Raw genomic sequence first — 20,035 nt, forward strand, 5'->3', positions numbered from 1 at the left:
AATATAATCGTAATCGTTGATATATCCACCACCATATGGACTGTTTTGAACCATACTTAACACAAAAAAAAAGGTCGGTTGGTATGGCAGCTATATCAAAACATGAATCGATTTGATATATTTAAAATCCCAACAGACCTACACTATTAAGATGTATTTGTGCGAAATTTTATTCGCCTAGCCTTACTCCTTCGAAAGTCCGTGCAGACGGACGGACGGACATGGCTGGATCGACTTAAAATGTCATGACGATCAAAAATATATATACTTTATGGGGTCTTCGACTCATATTTCGAGGTGTTACAAACGCAATGTGGAAATTAGTACACCCCCATCCTATGGTGGAGGGTATAAAAATGCAATTGTTTTGTATTTGTATAGCATTTCTTTCGGCCAATCAACATGAGATTTTTCTTTGAGCGATTCATGCAATACTGAATACTGGTCCCACTAATGCCTAAGATTGCCTCAACCTCACGATATGTCACATGGCGATCTTGCAATATCAGTTCTGATTTTTGACGACTTTCAACGAAATTCCTCTGCAAGTGAACTACGACCTCAGTTGAATTCACCATACCATCGATAAACACTAGCCATTGATGGAGCTACATCGCCAAAAATTTAATTAAGTTCATCGATGCACTGTTGTTGAGTTAATCTACATCGAAAGTTGTAAAACATAATATCAAATGTTTACGAATTAACTCCATTTTTGGGCGGGAAGAATCTTTTAAGTTACTGTAAACAACGCAAAAAGCCCTCGTCAAAAGGTCAAAAAAATTGTCAAAATGACAATTTTCACGATTAAGCTTTCAGTTGGCAGATTGCTACACAAGGGTTGTCCGATCCCGAAATTTAAATGCAATCCTCGTATTGGCGAAACACAAGGCAGATATTATCGCCTTACCGGAAATGCGATGGACTGGGAATGGTGGCACTACAACACCGAACGGTGTCGAACTATACTATGGCTGCCATAACACGAGGCATGAATTTTTATGCGAAGATAGGGAAAGAAGACATCTTAGGTCCAATAGTCGGAAAGTTAGGCCTCCAAGATACAACTTCCCATAATGGGTTGAGGCTAATACATTTCGCCACGGCAAAAATATGATAGTTAGCAACACCAGATTTCAATGCAAAAATATTCACAAAGCCACATGGCTGTTACCCGATCAAAACACGAGGCACCAAATTGATCACGTTGTAATAGATGGAAGGCATTCACCCAGCGTGTTAGATGTACAATCGGTCAGTGGAGCGAATAAATATTTGGATCATTACCTTGTTGCAGTAAAGGTTCGCCGTCGTATTAGCATGGCGAGGAAAGTGCGATCCGACACTGCACGAAAGATGGACACTAAAAAGTTGCACACACAACAGATGGCAACGGCATCCTCCACTCCAGGGACCCAACTGCTTGATGAAAGCACTTGTTCCGATGATATAGTGGCGCTGTGGCAAACCATTGACCACTCCAGACAAAATGCAACGAAATCCGTACTTGGGTACCAGATGCCCTTTCCAAGAAACCCATGGTACGGCCAAGAGTGTCGATATGCTACTGAAGCCAAGAATGCGTAATACAGAGCAACCCTGCAATCAGTAGCAACTCGCCATATGAAGGAGAGGTATTCCCGCAGAAAGGAAAAGCAATTGGAAAGACGTGAGTATGTGCGAATTGAGATGTGCAAGAGTCAGAATGAAGTCCGGAAATTCTACTAAAGAATTAAACATCAAATCAATAACTTTGATGCAGGCATATCCTCCTGTAGAGACAGAGAGATCTGGAAATCTGTTAACTGACACAGATAGCGTGCTGAGGATATGGAAAGAACATTTTACCACAATGCTGGTGTCCGAGGATGGGGGAGAAAAGGAAACCGCAGAGCCAATCCCTAATGATGGTGTAGAATGTGTACCTCTAAGTCAAAATGAGTTCCAAGTAGCAGTGACCCGACGGAAGAACAATAACCAATAAGGCTCTGAAAGGGCGTGTGCATCAGCTTGCGTGAAGAACGTACACAAGAAAGGAAAGTGCAGAGGAATAAGTCTCCTCCCCATCACAAACAAGATACTCTCGAGCGTACTCAAACCTAAAGCCAATAAGATAATTGGCCCCTATCAATACGGTTTTTGACCAGGTAAATCCACCATAGACCAGGTATTCACTCTGCGCCAAATCCTGGAAAAGACCCGAGAAGGACAAATTATCGCCCACCATCTCAGTGATGACTATAAAGCCGCTTTCGATAGCCCTATACGTTCAAGCCATGTGCAGCCAATCCGTTTGTAATACCTCGAAATATTCGTCTAAGACACCATAAAGTATATATATTCTTGATTGTCGCGACCTTGGAAGCCGCAATTATTCTCTGGTTTGGCTGACACTTTTCACGTAGTGTTCTGTTATGACTTCCAACAACTGTGCCAAGTACGTTTCAAATCAGTCTATAACCTGATACAGCTCCATATAAAGTGATCTCCCGATTTGATTCCTTAAGCCCCTGTAAGCCGCAATTTTTGCCCGATTTGGATGAAATTTTGCATATGGTGTTCTGTTACGACTTCCAACAACTGTGCCAAATACGGTCGAAGTCTGTCTATAACTTTATATGACTCCCATCCAAACCGGTCTCTCGACCATCCCTGTTCGGTTCCTAGAAGCTTTAATTTTTGCTGGTTTCATAGAAGTATGGTATGTACAATAAAATAACTAAATTTATTGTGTATAAATGCGAAAATAGGGAAGGAAGACATTTTTGGTCCAACAGTCGGAAAGTTTAGCTTCCACGAGATAACGTTCAGTAATGGGTTGAGCCCGATTGATTTCGATGCAGCAATAAACATGGTAGTTAGTAGCACCAGATTTCAACATAAAAATATTCACAAAGCCTCATGGCTGTCACCCGACCAAAACACGAGAAACCAAATTGGTCGCGTTGTGATAGATGGGAGGCATTCATCCAGCGTGTTAGATGTACGATCGATCCGTGGAGCAAAAATATAGATTCTGAGCATTACCTTGTTGCAGCAAAGGTTCGCACCCGTTTGAACATGGCGAGGAAAGTGCGATCCCACACTGCACGGAAGCTGGACATTGAAAAGCTGCAAACACAACAAATGGCAGCGGCATACTCCACTCGACTGACCCAACTGCTTGATGCAGGCACTGCTTCTTCCGATGATATAATGGCGCAGTTGCAAACTATTGCCCAATCCATGGAAAATACCGCGAAATCCATACTTGGGTACCTGAGGCCTTTCCCAATGAAACCCATGGTACGACCAAGAGTGTCGAGATGCTACTAAAGCCAAGAATGTGGCATATAGAGCAACCCTGCAATCAGTAGCAACGCGGCAGATGAAGGAGAGTTATCCGGAGAAAAGGAGAGAGGAGAAACGTCTATTCCGCAGAAAGAAAAAGGAAATGGAAAGACGTGAGTGTGAGCGAATTGAGGTGTACAGGAGTCAGAATGAAGTCCGGAAATTCTACCAAAGAATTAAACACCAAACCGATGGCTTTGGTGCAGGCACATCCTCCTGCAGAGACAAAGAAGGAAATCTGGTAACTGGCACAGACAACATGTTGAGGATATGGAAAGAACATTTTACACAACTGCTAGTGTCCGATGTTTGTGGAGAAGAGGATACCGCAGAACCAATCCCTGATGATGGTATAGAATGTTTACCTCCTAGTCAGAATGAGGTCCAAGTAGCAGTGACCCAACTAAAGAACAACAAGGCAGCAGGAGCCGACGGGTTACCCGCTGAACTATTTAAGACCGGAGGCTACCCTCTGATAAGGCGTATGCATAAGCTTATCTGCGCAATCTGGCTAGAAGAACGCATACCCGATGATTAGAACCACAGCATATTGTGTCCCGTATACAAGAAAGGAGACAAGACGGAATGTGCCAACTACAGAGGAATAAGTCTCTTCCCCATCGCATACAAGATACTCTAGAGCGTACTGTGTGAAAGATCGAAACCTAAATTCAATGAGATAATTGGGCCCTATCAATGCGGCTTTAGACCTGGTAAATTCACCCCGTACCAGATATTCACACTGCGTCAAATCCTGGAAAAGACCCGAGAAGGACAAATCAACACCTACCATCTCTTTGTTGACTATAAAGCCGCCTTCGATACTCCTTTACGTTCAAAGGTATTTGAAGCCATGTCTGAGTTTGGTATCCCTGCAAAATTAATAAGACTCTGCCGGATGACACTTGTTGATACATGTTCCTCAGTAAGAATAGGAAAGAATCTCTCCGACCCATTCAATACCAAAAGAGGTTTCAGACAAGGAGACCGCCTATCGTGTGATTTGTTTTATATCCTGCTGGAGTAGATTAAACGGAATGCAGATGTGAATAGATATGACACACTACCCCCAAGGCAATAAATGCTATTCGCCTAAGCCGACGACATCGATTCCCAAAATGCCCAGTACATTCGATCAGATAAAAAAATGGAAAATGTTGGCAAGCACAAGTTTGAGACAGTCAGCAACTTTATCTAACTCGACATCGCCGTAACCGAAACGAATGACACCAGTTTTGAAATAAAGCGGAGAATACTACTGGCAAACAGATTCCAATATGGATTAATCAAGCAGTTTAGAATCAATCCCACCTCCCGACAGACGAAGATCATACTATGTGGATCCGAAGCATGGTTACTTATGAAAGCAGACGAGGCAGTGCTTGGAATGTATGGGAGAAAAATTCTTCGCAAAATATATAGACCAGTTTGCGTTAATGGAGAATATAGACGACATAAGCGCTGTATGCGCTGTATGACGACAATTACATAGTTACACGTATCAAAATCTAAGGGCTGAGTCGGCTAAGTCATGTTGTCAGAATGGACGAAGAAGCTACAGCAAAAAAGTATTTAGAAGGTAGGCAAAGGTGGTAAACGGAAACCGGGATGACCAAAATCCCAAGGGAAAGATCAAGTGGTAGGAGACACCCCAAAACTTGGTGTCAGAGATTATAGAATGAGCGCAGACGATCGAGGCACTTGGAACGCTATTATACGTTCGGCTAGTGGAACAAATGTTCTGTCCTAGCTAATTAAAGTAAAGTAAAGTATAGTATAAACGTGTCACTCGATTATTCTTTTAGAGTCTGTGGAAGCGCTTTTGATCCGATTTTGAGTAAGATTGCAATAATGTGGTAAGTTTTGATACCCTCCACCATAGATTGGGGGTATACTAATTTTGTCATCCTGTTTGAAACTATAAGATTCGCGGATAGGGGACTATATCTTGATATAGCCCCCATATAGACCGATTTGCCAATATGGGGTCTTAGGCCAATAAAAGCCACATTTGTTATTCGATTTTGATAAATTTCGGGACGGTGAGTTGTGTTAGGCTCTTCGACATCCTTAGCAAATTTGGCCCAGGTCGGTTCAGATTTGGATATAGCTGCCATATAGACCGATCCTCCGATTTAGGGTCTAAGGCCCATAAAACCCACATTTATTATCCGATTTCGCTGAAATTTGGGACAATGAGTTGTCTGAGGCCCTTCGAAATCCTTCTTCAATTTGGCTCAGATTTAGATATAGCTGTCATATAGACCGATCCTCCGATTTAGGGTCTTAGGCCTACAAAAACCACATTTTTTATCCGATTCTGATGAAATTCGGGACAGTCTATTGAGTTAGGCCCATCGACATTCTCTGTCAATTTGATCGGTTAAGATTTGGATATAGCTGCCATATAGACCAACTTTTTGATTAAAGGTTTTGGGCCCATAAAATGCTCATTTATTGTCCGATGTTGCCGACAGTGAGTTAAGTTAAGCCCCATGACATTATTCTGCAATATCGCACAGATCGGTCCAGATTGGGATATAGCTGCCATATAGACCGATCTCTCGATTTAAGGTTTTGGGTCCATAAAAGACGCATTTATTGTCCGATTTCGCCGAAATTTGGGACAGTGCTTTGTGTTAGGCTCTTCGACATTTTTATGCAACTTGGCCCAAATCGGTCCAGATTTGGATATAATTGCCATGTAGACCGATATCTCGATTTAAAGTCTTGGCCCCAAAAAAGGCGCATTTATAATCAGATTTCACAGAAATTTGACACAGTGACTTCTGTTAGACTTTTCGACATCCGTGTCGTATATGGTTCAGATCGTTTTATTTTTAGATATAGCTACTGTACTTATTAGTATTTGATCTAAATCGGAACATATTTTGATACAGCATAAGGTATGAAATTTTCACCGAATTTTGATGAAAGGTGGTTTACATATATACCCGAGGTGGTGGGTATCCATAGTTCGGCCTGGCCGAACTTAACACCTTTTTACTTGTTCTTCTTGAGCCGAAGAAGAGATGCCGGGAAAAGAAGTCGACAAATGCGATCCATGGTGGAAGGTATATAAGATTCGGCCCGGCCGAACTTAGCACACTTTTACTTGTTGAATTTAGCACCTAACTCTTTCTTATTGTTGTTGGCATTTGTGGCAAATGTTATCAAAATTGGTTGAAATAAGTTCATAGCTTTCATAAAATTCATGTCTCGATTGACACTTATAGAGCCGTAGGTATTATAATTTAGAAATGGGGATTCAAAAATAGATATAACGTGTAATGATATCGCTTATGGGGTATTACATAGTCGACTCCGCCCAACTTTCGCCTTACCTTATACTTTTTAACTAAATTTCCCATGAACATTCCATTAAGGAACAGGAGATACTTCTCCCGTATCAGTGCGTGCAGTCCAATTAAAGTTTAAGATCAATGATAGCTGGCCTCCTTTTTATGCAGAGTCCGAACCGCATAGCGATACCATTTGGTAGAGAAGTTTTAAAATGGTAGGCTACCCTACAAATGTATGCAGCATTGGTAGGGGGATAAGCACCGCTGAAAATTTTGTTGATGGTCACGCCGGGATTTGAATCCAGGCGCCTTACCTTATATTATAGTTTAAGGATTTTATGAAAACAGAACGACAAATATTAGTGTTTGAAAACATTTTTTATATATTAAATTTTTAAATTTTAGGTTTAATGGTTAATAACTTTGTGCTAAGTGTATCAGAGAGTGTTTTTTATTAAAGCGACAGCGAGCTATAGGCAGAATGTTTGCCAATCTTATGCACGCAGGCAGCTAACAATATAAATAATGGAAAAAGAGGAAGAGAATCGTTTACATAAATCCCTTATTTTGAGCTATTTATTACGAGATATTTATTATACTGGAGGTATATTTTATTTATTTATTTGTCGCTTTCATTTCTCTTACGGTATTTGTGGCTGTTGTTGTCTTTTTTCCATCGCTTCATTTATTTGTTTATGGCAATGTGCTTTATTTCCTTCGTTCCACATTTTATCCTCCTTCACATTGTGGTCGTAAATAAAATTTACTGCCATTAAGTTTTATTAAATATCAGTGAAATGCGTTGATAATTTACGTAAGGACTTTTTCGTGCGCCTTGGCATGCTTATGTACAATAGCTGTTGGTTGGCGGTGTTGGTGTTGTTCTTGTTGTTGTTCTTCTCGATGGCTAAACCATCCAACCCTCTAACCTTCGCCATGGGTCACCGGAAGTGCGGTGAAAACGGCACACTAGCATTCGTAGATGGAGAGACAGAGCCATTCGAAAATTTTAAATCTCAACATCAATCACGGACTGTTGGTGGCACATGGTAATGAGTTTTCTCTGCAGTCCTCATTGTTTTCGACATGCATTGTTCTGCAGGCTTTCCATATTTTCCTCGGTCTAGCATGACGACACATTTGCTTTTTTTGCTTTTTTTTGCTTTTTGTTTTCCGGCATGCCTACAGCTCAGCTCACGGTGTAAAAAGGTAGATAATTACTTCCGTCCGTTGAATAGTGAACGGTACCCTCTTCATCAGTTTGATTACTGGGGTGTAATTAATACATTTAAACAGAGTATGAGTGCAAAATGTTTATCACAAATGAGCTGTCACAAAGGACATTACCCATGTCGAAGCAGAAGGACAAGAAGGACAACCACCACGCCATTAAAGTGAATGGAAGGCGAATAAGCGTAGCATTGATGCGTTTTTTAAGAATAATCTTCGGCAGAGGAAATTTATCAGCATTTATATCATGATGACAATTGTCGCTAACAGCTAAATGACATAAATTAGTTAATAATACTATTTTGGAATTAATGAAATATGTGGGGTAAGTGCTGTTTATCAATGTTCATTTAAAGCTCAATGCTTTATTTTATTTAAAAAAATGCAAGATAACAACAACTAATTGGAAGATTAAGTTAAGCCAATTTCAACAACCACCATTATTGATAACTTTATAACACGGTGCCAAGATTGGATAGATATACGAATTTTGTTATTTTAATTGTAATATAATCTTATTTTAGCTTAGGGCCTGTGTAATCATAGCTTTTGTTTTTTATACCCACCACCGAAAGATGGGGGTATATTAATGTTGTCATTCCGTTTGCAACAAATCGAAATATCCACTTCCAACCCTATAAAGTACATATATTCTGGATCACCGCAAAAATCTAAGACGATCTAGCCATGTCCGTTTGTCTGTCCGTCCACCTGATGAAATCATGCTACAGTCTTTAAAAATAAAGATATTGAGCTGAAACTTTGCACAGATTTTTTCTATGTCCATGAGCAGGTTAAGTTCGAAGATGGGCTATATAGGATTATATCTTGATATAACCCCCATATAGACCGATCCGCCGATGTAGGATCTTAGGCCCATAAAAGCCACAGTTGTGTTAGGCCCTTCGACATCCTTCTTCAATTTGGTCCAGATTTGGATATATAGCTGTCATTTAGATCGATCCGCCGTTTTAGGGTCATAGGCCCATAAAAGCCACATTTATTTATTATCCGATTTTGCTGAAATTTGGGACAGTGAGTTGCGTAAGGCCCTTCGACATCTCTCTTCAATTTGGCCCAGATCGGTCCAGATTTGGATATAGCTGCCATATAGACCAATATCTCGATTTCAGGTTTTGGGCCCATAAAAGGTGCATATATGGCCCGATATTAAAAAAAAACAACTAAAAGCGTGCTAAGTTCAGCCGGGCCGAATCTTATATACCCTCCACAATGGATCGCATTTGACGGGTTCTTTTCACGGCATCTCTTCTTAGGCAAAAAAGATTTGCTCTGCTATTAGAGCTATATAAAGATATGGTCCGGTTTGGACCACAATTAAATTATATGTTGGAGACCTGTGTAAAATGTCAGCCAATTCGAATAAGAATTGCGCCCTTTGGGGCCTCAAGAAGTAAAATAGGGCGATCGATTTATATGAAAGCTTTAGCGGGCTATAGACCTATTCAGACCATAATAAACACGTATTTTGATGGTCATGAGAGAATCCGTCGTACAAAATTTCAGGCAAATCGAATAATAATTGCGACCTTTAGGGCTCAAGAAGTGAAGATCCCAGATCGGTTTATATGGCAGCTATATTAGGTTATGAACCGATTTGAACCTTATGCGACAAAGTTGTTGAAAGTAAGAATAAAATACGTCATGCAAAATTTCAGCCAAATCGGATAATAATTGCGCTCTGTAGAAGCTCAAGAGGCCCTCTAGAGGCTCAAGAAGTCAAGACCCAAGATCGGTTTATATGGCAGCTATATCAGGTTATGGACCGATTTGAGCCATACTTGGCACAGTTATTGGATATAATAACAAAATACTACGTACAAAAATTCAATCAAATCGGATAAGAATTGCGCCCTCTAGAAGCTCAAGAAGTAAAGACCCAAGATCGGTTTACATGACAGCTATAGCAGGTTATGAACCGATTTTAATCGTACTTGGCACATTTGTTGGATATCATAACAAAACACGTCGTGCAAAATTTCATTCCTATCGGATAAGAATTGCCCACTCCAGAGGCTCAAGAATTCAAGACCCAAGATCAGTTTATATGGCAGCTATATAAAAACATGGACCGATATGGCCCATTTACAATACCAACCGACCTTCACTAATAAGAAGTATTTGTGTAAAATTTCAAGCGGCAAGCTTTACTCCTTCGGAAGTTAGCGTGTTTCGACAGACAGACGGACAGGCGGACGGACATGGCTAGATCGACATAAAATGTCATGACGATCAAGAATATATATACTTTATGGGGTCTCAGACGAATATTTCGGGTAGTTGCAAACATCCTATGGTGGAGGGTTTAAAAAAGATGTCGAATGGCCTAACGCAACTTGGCTTTTATGGCCCTAAGACCCTAAATCGGCGAATCGGTTTATATGGGACTATACCAAGATATAGTCCGATATAGCCCATCTTCGAACTTAACCTGCTTATAGACAAAAAAAAAATCTGTGCAAAATTTCCGATCAATATCTCTATTTTTAAGGACTGTAGCGTGACTTCAAAGAACACTGAATGGAAAATTGCAGCCAAATCAGATAAAAATTGCGGCTAGTAAGGGCTCAAGACGTCATATTGCGAGATCTGCTTGTATGGGAAATTCATAACGAAACACTATGTGCAAAATTGTAGCTAAACTGGACAAAAATTGAAAGGGCTCAAAAAATCAAATCGGAATGGTATATATGCGAGCTGTATCAGGTCATAGACCGATGACGACCATACTTCTCACAGTCATAAGTGAACACTATGCGCAAAATTTTAGCCAAATCAGACGAAATTTGTAATTTCCAGGGGCTCAAGAAGACAAATCGGGAGATCGGTTTATATGGGAGCTATATCAGGTTATAGTTAGATTTGGACCGTACTTGGCACAGTTATTGAAAATCATAACAAAACACTATATAAAAATGTTTAGCCAAATCGAATGAAAATTTCTGCTTCCAGGGGCTCAAGGAGTCAAATCGGGAGATCGTTTTATATGGGAGCTATATCCAAATCTGAACCGGTATGACCCATTTGCAATTCCCAATGACCTTCATCAATATAAAGTATATGTGCAATATTTTAATAGGCTAGCTTTACGCGTTCGACCGCTATCGTGATGTCGACAGACGGACGGACGGACATGGCTAGATGGTGTCGCAGATTATTATTAGGTTAGTATACCCCCACCCAATGGTAGTGCGTATAACAATTAAGTTGTAGGGCATAATTTTATTCTACATACCAAACTTCTGTCAAACCAGCAAAAATTAAAGCTTCTAGGAACCGAACAAGCATGATCGAGAGACCGGTTTACATGGGAGCTATATCAGGTTACAGATTGATTTGCCGTATTTAGCACAGTTGTTGGAAGTCGTAACAAAACACTCCATGCAAAATGTCAGCCTAATCGGACAACAATTGAAGCTTGTAAGGTCTTAAGAAGTCAAATCGTAAGATCGCTTTATATAGGAGCTATATCAGGTTATAGACCGATTCTGACCGTACTTGGCACAGTTTTCATAACAAAAGATTACATGCAAATTGGATATAAATTGTGGCTTATAAGGGCTCAAGAAGTCAAATTGGGCGATCGGTTTATATTGGAGCTATATCAGGCTCTTGACCGATTTTGACCGTACTTTGGCGCAGTTATTGGAAGTCATAACAGAACACCACATGGAAAATTTCAGCTAAATCGGACAAAAATTCTGGCTTCCAGGGGCTCATGAAATCAAATCGCAAGTTCAGTTTATATGGCAGGTATATCTGGTTATATACCGATTTGGGCCGTATTAGGCACAGATGTTGGAAGTCATAAAATAACACTACATGGAAAATGTCAGCCAAATCGCACAAAAGTTACTGCTTCGGAAGATCGGTTTACATATATCTAAATCTGAACCGATATGGCTCATTTGCAATCCCCAATGACCTACATTAATATTAAGTGTATGTTAAAGCAGCTTCCAGGGGCACAAGAAGTCAAACCGGGGATCGGTTTATATGGGCGCTATATCAAAATCAGAACTGATATGGCCCATTTGTAATCCCCAACGATCTACATCAATATTAAGTATCTGTTCAAGTGGCTAGCTTTACGATTTTGACCGTTATCGTGATTTCGACAGACGGACGTCCATAACCTGATATAGTTTACACGTAAACTGATCTCTCGATTATCCTTGTTCGATTCCTAATAGTATGTAGAATAAAATGATGCCCATCAACCAAAATATATTTTTTTAATATTTTATTTTATTTTTTATTTTTATATTTTATTTTTATTAAATTTTTATTATTCCCAAGATTCGGTCTGGCCGAACTTAGCATACTTTTACTTGCTATTCTTCGAAACAAATGTTATTTTTCAAAGAAATTCATCTTTATGTTTACAACCTATATTATTATTCGTCTCTTCTTAAACCATTTCTACCATCTTTTCGGTGTACTCATGCCATCTCAAAAGGCATTTAGTTATTTGATTCAGTTTTGTCAGTCAGAAACTAAAATATTTGATCTTTTAAAAAGCTTTGTGGGAATAAACAAATATTTAGCTCGAAAGTCCAACAAGACTCTTTTGTAATATTTAGTCTTTGATATTTAAGTATTCTCTGATATTATTTCGAACTTTAATTAAATTTTAAATTGCTTTGGACTCGGAAGCAGCATTTATCATGCTCTGAGTATTTCCAAGAATTCAAAGAAAATTATTTGTTTATGTATCCTTGTTGGGCTGTAGCAGAGCTGAAAGGAAAACTCAACATCAACTCCATATTGCCATTGTGCCTGCGTAGTTTTGTTTGTGTGTGAATGTGTTTGTAAATTTAATGCATGTGCTCGGCAGCGCAAACAGAGTATTCATAGGCCTTTTCTATGACTATTGTGGGAAGTGTCTCAAAGTACTCTTACATTGCCGCCTTGTTGGAACTTGTGGGGTCCTGCCCCCTAGTGTGGGATACTCTAACTCGGTTCTACACTGAAAACTAAATTTTTATTTGATATCAAGAGTCGGGTGGAGCCGATTACATAATTCACTATATCTACTCTACAATTTCTAATTCGGAGAATAGATATAATTGGAGAAAGTTGGGAATCACAACTTTGAGACAGTCAGAAACTTTATCTACCTCGGCACTGCCGTAACCGAAACGAATGACACCAGTTAAGCAGTTTAGAAACAAGGCCATCTCTCGACAGACGGAGATTGCACTATAAAAGACACTGACACTACCCGTGTTGTTATATGGTTCTGAAGCATGGGTACTTGAGAAAGCAGATGAGGCAGTGCTTGGAGTATTTGAGAGAAAGATTCTTCGAAAAAATATATGGACCAGTTTACGATAATGGAGAATATAGGCGACGTATGAACAATAAGCTGTATGACGACGATAGCTAGTTACACGCATCAAAATACAACGGATGAAGAAGCTCCAGCAAGGAAGTCTTTTAAAGGCAAACACGGTGGTACACGCAAACCGGAACGACCAAAAGCCCGATGGAAAGATTAAGTGTTGGGAAACACCTCGAAACTTGGTGTCAGAGATTTTAGAATGAGCGCAGAAGATCGAGGCACTTGGAACGCTATCCTACTTTCTACGTATTCTACGTTCATAGGATGGGAGTATACTAATCAAGTCAATCCGTTGGTAACACCTCGAAATGTTCGTCCGCCCGTCTGTCGAAATCACGATAGAGGTCGAACGCGTAAACCTAGTCACTTGAACTTTGCACAGATTCTTAATATTGATGTAGGTCGTTGGCGTTTGTAAATGGGTCATATCGATTTTGATATAGCTCCCATTTAGATATAGCTTCCATATAAAACAATCTCCCGATCTGACTTCTTGAGCCCCTGGAAGCAGCAATTTTTGTCCGATTTCGATAAAATTTTTCGTGTGTCCTGTTGTAACTTGCAACAACTGTGCTAAGTACGGTTCAAATTGTTCCATAACCCATATAATCCGAAGTCCCGATTTGACTTCTTGAGCCCTAACAATCCCCAACTTTTGTCCGATTTGACTGAAATTGTGCATGCTCTGTTCTGGTATGACTTCCAACAACTGTGCTTAGTACGGTTCAAATCGATCAATAACCGGATATTTAGCTCTCATATAAACCGATCTCCCGATTTGACTTCTCGAGCCCGTACAAGCCGCAATATTTGTCCGATTTGGCTGAAATTTTGCATGTAGTGTTTTGTTACGACTTTCAACAATTGTGCTAAGGAGGGTTCAAATAGGTCTATAACCGCGTATAGCTCCCATATAAACTGATATCTCGACTTGACATCTTGAGTCCTTACAAGCCGCAAAACACTCCCCAAACAGGACTTATTTACTGACCATAGGAATATGGGGCTTAAATAAAAGGTAATTGAGTGTAGAATTAGAATATGATGTCCAAATATGGAACCAAGTGTTTGAGGGGCCGCCTCTCCCCTAAAACATCCCCCAAAGGGGACAAATTTACGACCATACCCATATGGGACTCAACTGAAAGTTCTTTGGGAGTAAAGCACGAATCTGATATCAATATTTGGGAAGAATGTCTACGGGGCCACCCCACCTCCACAACACCACCCAAATAGTAAGTATTTGCTGACTTTTGCAATATGAGGCTCAAAAAAGAGGGTTTTTAGAGTGGAACACGAAACCGATATATATTTTCAAGGCCAACTCACTGAGTGGCCGCCCATCCCTAAAACACCCCCAAGTCGATCATGTTTGCCGACTATGAAAATATGGGGCTCAAATTAAAGGTATGTGAGCGTAGACCACGTATCTGATATCAACATTAGGGGCCAACTGTCTAGCGGACGTCCCACCACCGGAACAACCCCCAAATAGGCCGTATTTGCTCATATTAATATTCATAGTTTTTAGGGCCTTTACCCAAAACCGGACATATTTGCTGACTTTTGCAATAAGGAGTTTAAATGAGATTTGAAAACGAATTTGATATCCTATTTTGAGGGCAATGGCAATATGGGGTTCAAATAAATGATATATAGATATATGAGAATAGAGCACGTTGCTGATATATTTTCCGGGCTTAGTGTTTGGGGGATCACCCCATTCCCCAAAACACCCCTAAATCGGGCATATTTACCGACCATGTCAATGTGGAGCTTCAATGAATGGTTTTTGAGGGTAGAACAAGAATTGATACTCACTTTCTAGACCAATTTTCTGGGGGTCAGCCCCTTTCCCAAAATACCCCACAAGCAGCGATTTTTTAGTGACCATCGCAAACTGGGGCTCAAATAAAGATATTTGGGAGTAGAATACGAATTTGATATCCAAATGTAGGACCATGTATTAAGTGCATCACCCCTTTCCCAGAGCGAAAAACGAATTTTATAACCTATTTTGGAGCCATGTGTTTGGGGGACGCCTCATCCTGTAAACTCCTCTTAAGCCAATGGCAATATGGGGTTCAAATAAATGGTTTTTGAAAGAGGAGCATGATGCTGATATTTTTTTAGAGCCAAGTGCCAGTGGGACCACCTCATCCCCGAAAACACCCCTAAATCAGATATCATGAGAGTAGGGGCTGAAATAAAGTTTTTAAGAATGGAGTTCACCTTCATATGGGATTCGGACAAAGGCACTTATATTGTTAAACAATTAGTCAAGCGATAAACTTTATTCGTAGCATTGTATTTCACTAAAAGCTCTTTAATTGTCGAAAATAAATATTCCAAGGAAACTTTTATTCCATATAAAGTAAAAGAAGGCGCAGCGGAGAGGGCCCGGGTAAGCTAGTTAAGTATATATTTATTGAAATCACGCGACTGCCTTTAAAAATAGAGATAATGAGCTGAAACTTTGCACAGATTCCTTTTTTTGTCCATAGGCAGGTTAAATTCGTAGATGGGCTATATCAGACTATATCTTGATATAGCCTCTATATAGACCGATCCGGCGATTTAAAGTCTGAGGTCCATAAAAGCCACATTTATTATCCGATTTTGCTGGGACAGCGAATTGTGTTAGGCCACTCGACATCCTTCTTCAATTTGGCCCAGATTGAACCAGAATTGTATATGGCTGCCATATAGACCGATCTCCCGACTTAATGTCTTGGGTCTACCAAAGGGGCATTTATCGCCGATGTATTCGAAATTTGGGACAATAAGTTGTTTGGTCCCGATCGGTCCAGATTTAGATATAGCTTCCATATACACTGATCTGTCGATTTGAAGTTTTGGGCCCATAAAATGCGCATTTATGGTCCGATGTCGCCGATATTTTAGATCAGTGAGTTGTGTTGTGCCGCTCGACATCGTTCTGCAGTTTGAGTCCGAGCGGTCCAGATTTGGATAAAGCTGACATATAGACCGATCTCTCGATTTAAGTTCTTGGGCCTATAAAAGGCGCATTTACTGTCCGACATCCGTGTCCTATATGGTTTAGATCGGTCTATATTTAGATATAGCTGCCAAAAAGGCCGATATTTTGCTCTTCAAATTGAACAATAACTTATACTCATTAGACCACTCAATTTCCGTGCCGAATTCGGTCCAAATCAGACCATATTTCGATATACCTGCTACAGGTGCATAAATTAGGCATTTTACACTGGATTATGACGAAATGTGCTTTACATCCTAGGGGATGGGTATCGAAATTTCACCCCTGCCGAACTTAATGCCTTTTAGCATGTTCATTATTATTAACTGCATACCTTCCTCTTTATAATGAAATAAACATCATTTAAAAAATTCCACTTTTCTTTGAATACCCAAATGGATAAACCAACATTTGCATCGGCATATCAAACAAGTTTGCAGCGTGGAACTATCTTTTTTTTTGGCGTTAAGCCGCCTCTGTAAAAACAGGCCTTTACCACTACGCCATGGGGCGTAGTTCATTCATTTATTCCTACATATAACCATACATTTTAAATGGAGAATGATTTTGCGAGATGTTTATGTTGTGAATGGTTTTAGTGGCTGTGGCAGTGGTCCTTTTGACTGGCTTTCGGTCATAGTGGAGCGCCAACACACAAACGCACCCTCACACATTCATGTACTTACCATCATTGTTATGCTCATAGTACTTTTTCTCCATTTGACCTAGTTGCACATCACAGCTTACTGCCTTCTTGCCGCCACTCTCCATTAGGGGCGAATTTCCAGTGCCCATAACATCACCCACACCTGGTCCACCGCCGCTCAGGTCCATACCTCCATTGCCACTATTATGTTTTAGAAGTTCGGTATATTTATCTTTAATTATGGTACTGCCGCCATTAATCGACGTTTGTTGGTGTTTCTTATACTTCATGGTGTCGCCTCCATCAACAACCATGCCGTTGACGACACCCAGCATGACGTCCGTATTGCCAGCCACCACATTGGTGGTACCATGATTGGCCACAACTGTGCCATGAGATGTCAACGGATCATTGCCACTTAAATCGAGGTGGTGGTGGCGATGGTGATGTGATGCCGTCGAGGCTATAAAGCGCTTATAAATGCAACAGGTGACCATGGCCAGGAAAATCGAAACACTCAAAAGACCCAAAGCCATTAGCGAGATGACCGCAGCCAAATTGCCTTGCAGCATATCGCGTGCATTGGGCTTTTGCACCAGCAGACTCATTTGGACGGAGTCTTTGCCTCCGGCATTTTCGGCAATGCAAGTGTAGGTACCCTCGTCTGACTTTTCCGCACCCAAAATGGTGAGGCGTGATATGTAGACATTGCGGCCGAATTCCTTCTCCTTAGACTGATCATCTTGAATGATTTGTATGAAGACCCTTTGTTGTTGTTGTGGCGACTGTTGTTGGCCATTGGAGCTGGTACTGCGATAGACTTGCTTATTATAATCCCAAGCAATGTGGGTATTGGCCGAGGCATGGACTCGACACACCAGAGTAACATTTTCCTTGGAGGTATTGATGGAAGCCCCTTTGGCAGGAAATATGATGCGTGGCTTGCAGGCAAAGGCCTCGGGCTGGTCCTCAATCCAGAGCATACCTCTCAGCTGCGCTGGATAGTAGCAGGCCGTGGGTGGAGTGTAGAGATTCCGCCTCAAAACAAAGTCACGAAAGATCTGCAACTCACAGGTGCAGTTCCAGGGATTGCCATCCAAGGAGAGAGCTGTTAAACGTTTAATATATTCAAAGCTTTCCTTGCGCAAAAAACTCAGGCGATTGTTGTTCATGTAGATTTGCGAGAGCAGCGGAACATTCACAAAAACCTGGTTGGCAATCTTCACCAGGCGATTGTCCTTCAACTCGATTTTGTGGAGATATTTTAAATTTTGAAAAATTCCATCACCCAATGCTTCCAGCTGATTGCCATTCAAGACTATGGCTCGTACTTTGACCAAGCGGGCAAAAACATTGGCCTGCAAAACTCTCAGCAAATTATTCGACAAATCCAATTCAATGAGAATTTCCAGCTGGGTAAAGGTGCGCGGGTCAATGTGCTGCAACGAGCTATTGCGTATGTACAGCTTATGCAGATTGGTGAGGTCCGCGGTGAGGAAGGCATTCTCCTCCAAATAGACAATGCGATTCAATGACAAGTCCAGCACCTGCACCTCATTGCTGAGATTCTCCGGCACCGAGGAGAGGGTAAGATTTTTGCAGTCAGCGGTTTTCTTGCCGGAATTCCATTTGCAATGACAATCGCCGCAATCCATTAGCCAGTCGGCAGATACCAGGGGAGGCATTTCACAAAGCAGCGTAAAGACCACAACCAACCGCCAGAGCCAGCCGAATGGTGATAAGGAGTTGGGGGTATGCTGCAAAAACCGTTTCCAATAGAGACTGTTGTTGACCGGGACCCCGCTGTATGGAATTTCTGTTTCCTTTTTCGTGGAGGTTGGCAATGGCGGGATATTTGATTCTGGCTTTGGCAGTGGTTCCTGTTTTCGTCGACTTTTCACAAATATTTCAAATTTTTGCCCAGACCAATGTTTTTGCTGCGGGTTTAGTTGAAAATTCACAGATGGAATGTTGCTTGGTGGTTTACGCTTCGGCTCACAGTGACGCCTGAGTAATCGCTTTTGGTACAGTGGTGTTGGTGACTGCTGCTCTTGCTCCTGCTGTTGCTGTTGGTGTCGCTTAAGCTGTATTTTATTGCGCTTGTTTCTCATGTTTTTAGACTTTGAAGCGCCTTTATCACTTTCTTGCTGACATCAGTCACGTTGACAATTGTGGCCACCGTTGTTGTCGTCTTAGTCGTTGTCGCTGGCGCTTACGTTGCACTCCGGGCACTGAGGGTGGTCGTGTTGGCTTGGTGGATGGCAGCTCTAAATTTTGTGGTTTCCTCCTTGGTGGTCCTCCTAATAACTCTGTTAGTCTTACTCTTTGCTGCTTTTTCATTTAAAATTTGTTCACCCCGTCTAGGTTAAGCAGGATGACGATGAGTATGATGACGATGTTGTTTTTGTTTAGCTTGTCTGTTGGCTTTTCTCCTTCGTTCGTCCCCCTGGTCGAAGGTCGTTTCGGAAAAACAATTTGTCTATTTTCAACGACGTATTGCTTGCGGTTTCGTTAATGTTGGCACAATGACAGGCAGAGACAGCGGCATGGAACCACACTGAAAATAAATGGAAATAAGGCATCGTTAGGTTAGTTCGGTTGGCTCCTGGTAGTTCTCAAAGATGTTAGAATAAATAATTTATGTTTTATTCGAAAATTAGTAGCAAGGGCTTGTTTCATCTGTAGTCTTGCTGGGCATGCTTTTCAGTCCACAGCAGATTAGGGAACTTATAAATGGCTTTCAACTGGTATGAGGGTTAGACATTACAATATGAATGGAATGAAAAATTTATCAAACCATTATCACATTTTTTATGTTGTGCCTAGGTATTAACATTAAACCATTTTGGATGATTAAGCTAAGCTAAATACAAAAGGCACCTTGCCAATATACCGAATCAGCTAAATTTTAAATTCATTTCTTTAAAAAAATTTTGGCCAAAATTTTATTTCTGTGCAAAATGTTGTCAAAATTGTATTTCTTTAAAACATTCCCAAATGGTACATCAATATTAAGATATAATTAATAAGCTAAATTTTGTGAAAAGTTTTATTTAAATTTTCAATATTTTTTACCAAATATATTTTAATGCCCACCACCATAAGATGGGGTATACTAATTTCGTCATTCTGTTTCTGACTACTCGAAATAATCGTCTGAG

General features: G+C 40.6%; 1 protein-coding gene across 1 annotated transcript in view; it reads right to left on the reverse strand.

Moving 5' to 3' along the window:
- The window catches only part of LOC106091462 (uncharacterized), a 110,906-nt gene that overhangs the window by 17,065 nt on the left and 73,806 nt on the right, over nt 1-20,035 (reverse strand). The window contains exon 2 of the mRNA XM_059368278.1: nt 16,915-19,431. Coding sequence (XP_059224261.1) covers nt 16,915-18,985 — 2,071 coding nt within the window. The 5' untranslated portion in view covers nt 18,986-19,431. The remainder of the gene's footprint in view (nt 1-16,914; nt 19,432-20,035) is intronic.

Source organism: Stomoxys calcitrans, chromosome 4 (genome assembly GCF_963082655.1).
Source record: "Stomoxys calcitrans chromosome 4, idStoCalc2.1, whole genome shotgun sequence".
NCBI classification, from domain to species: Eukaryota; Metazoa; Arthropoda; class Insecta; order Diptera; family Muscidae; genus Stomoxys; species Stomoxys calcitrans.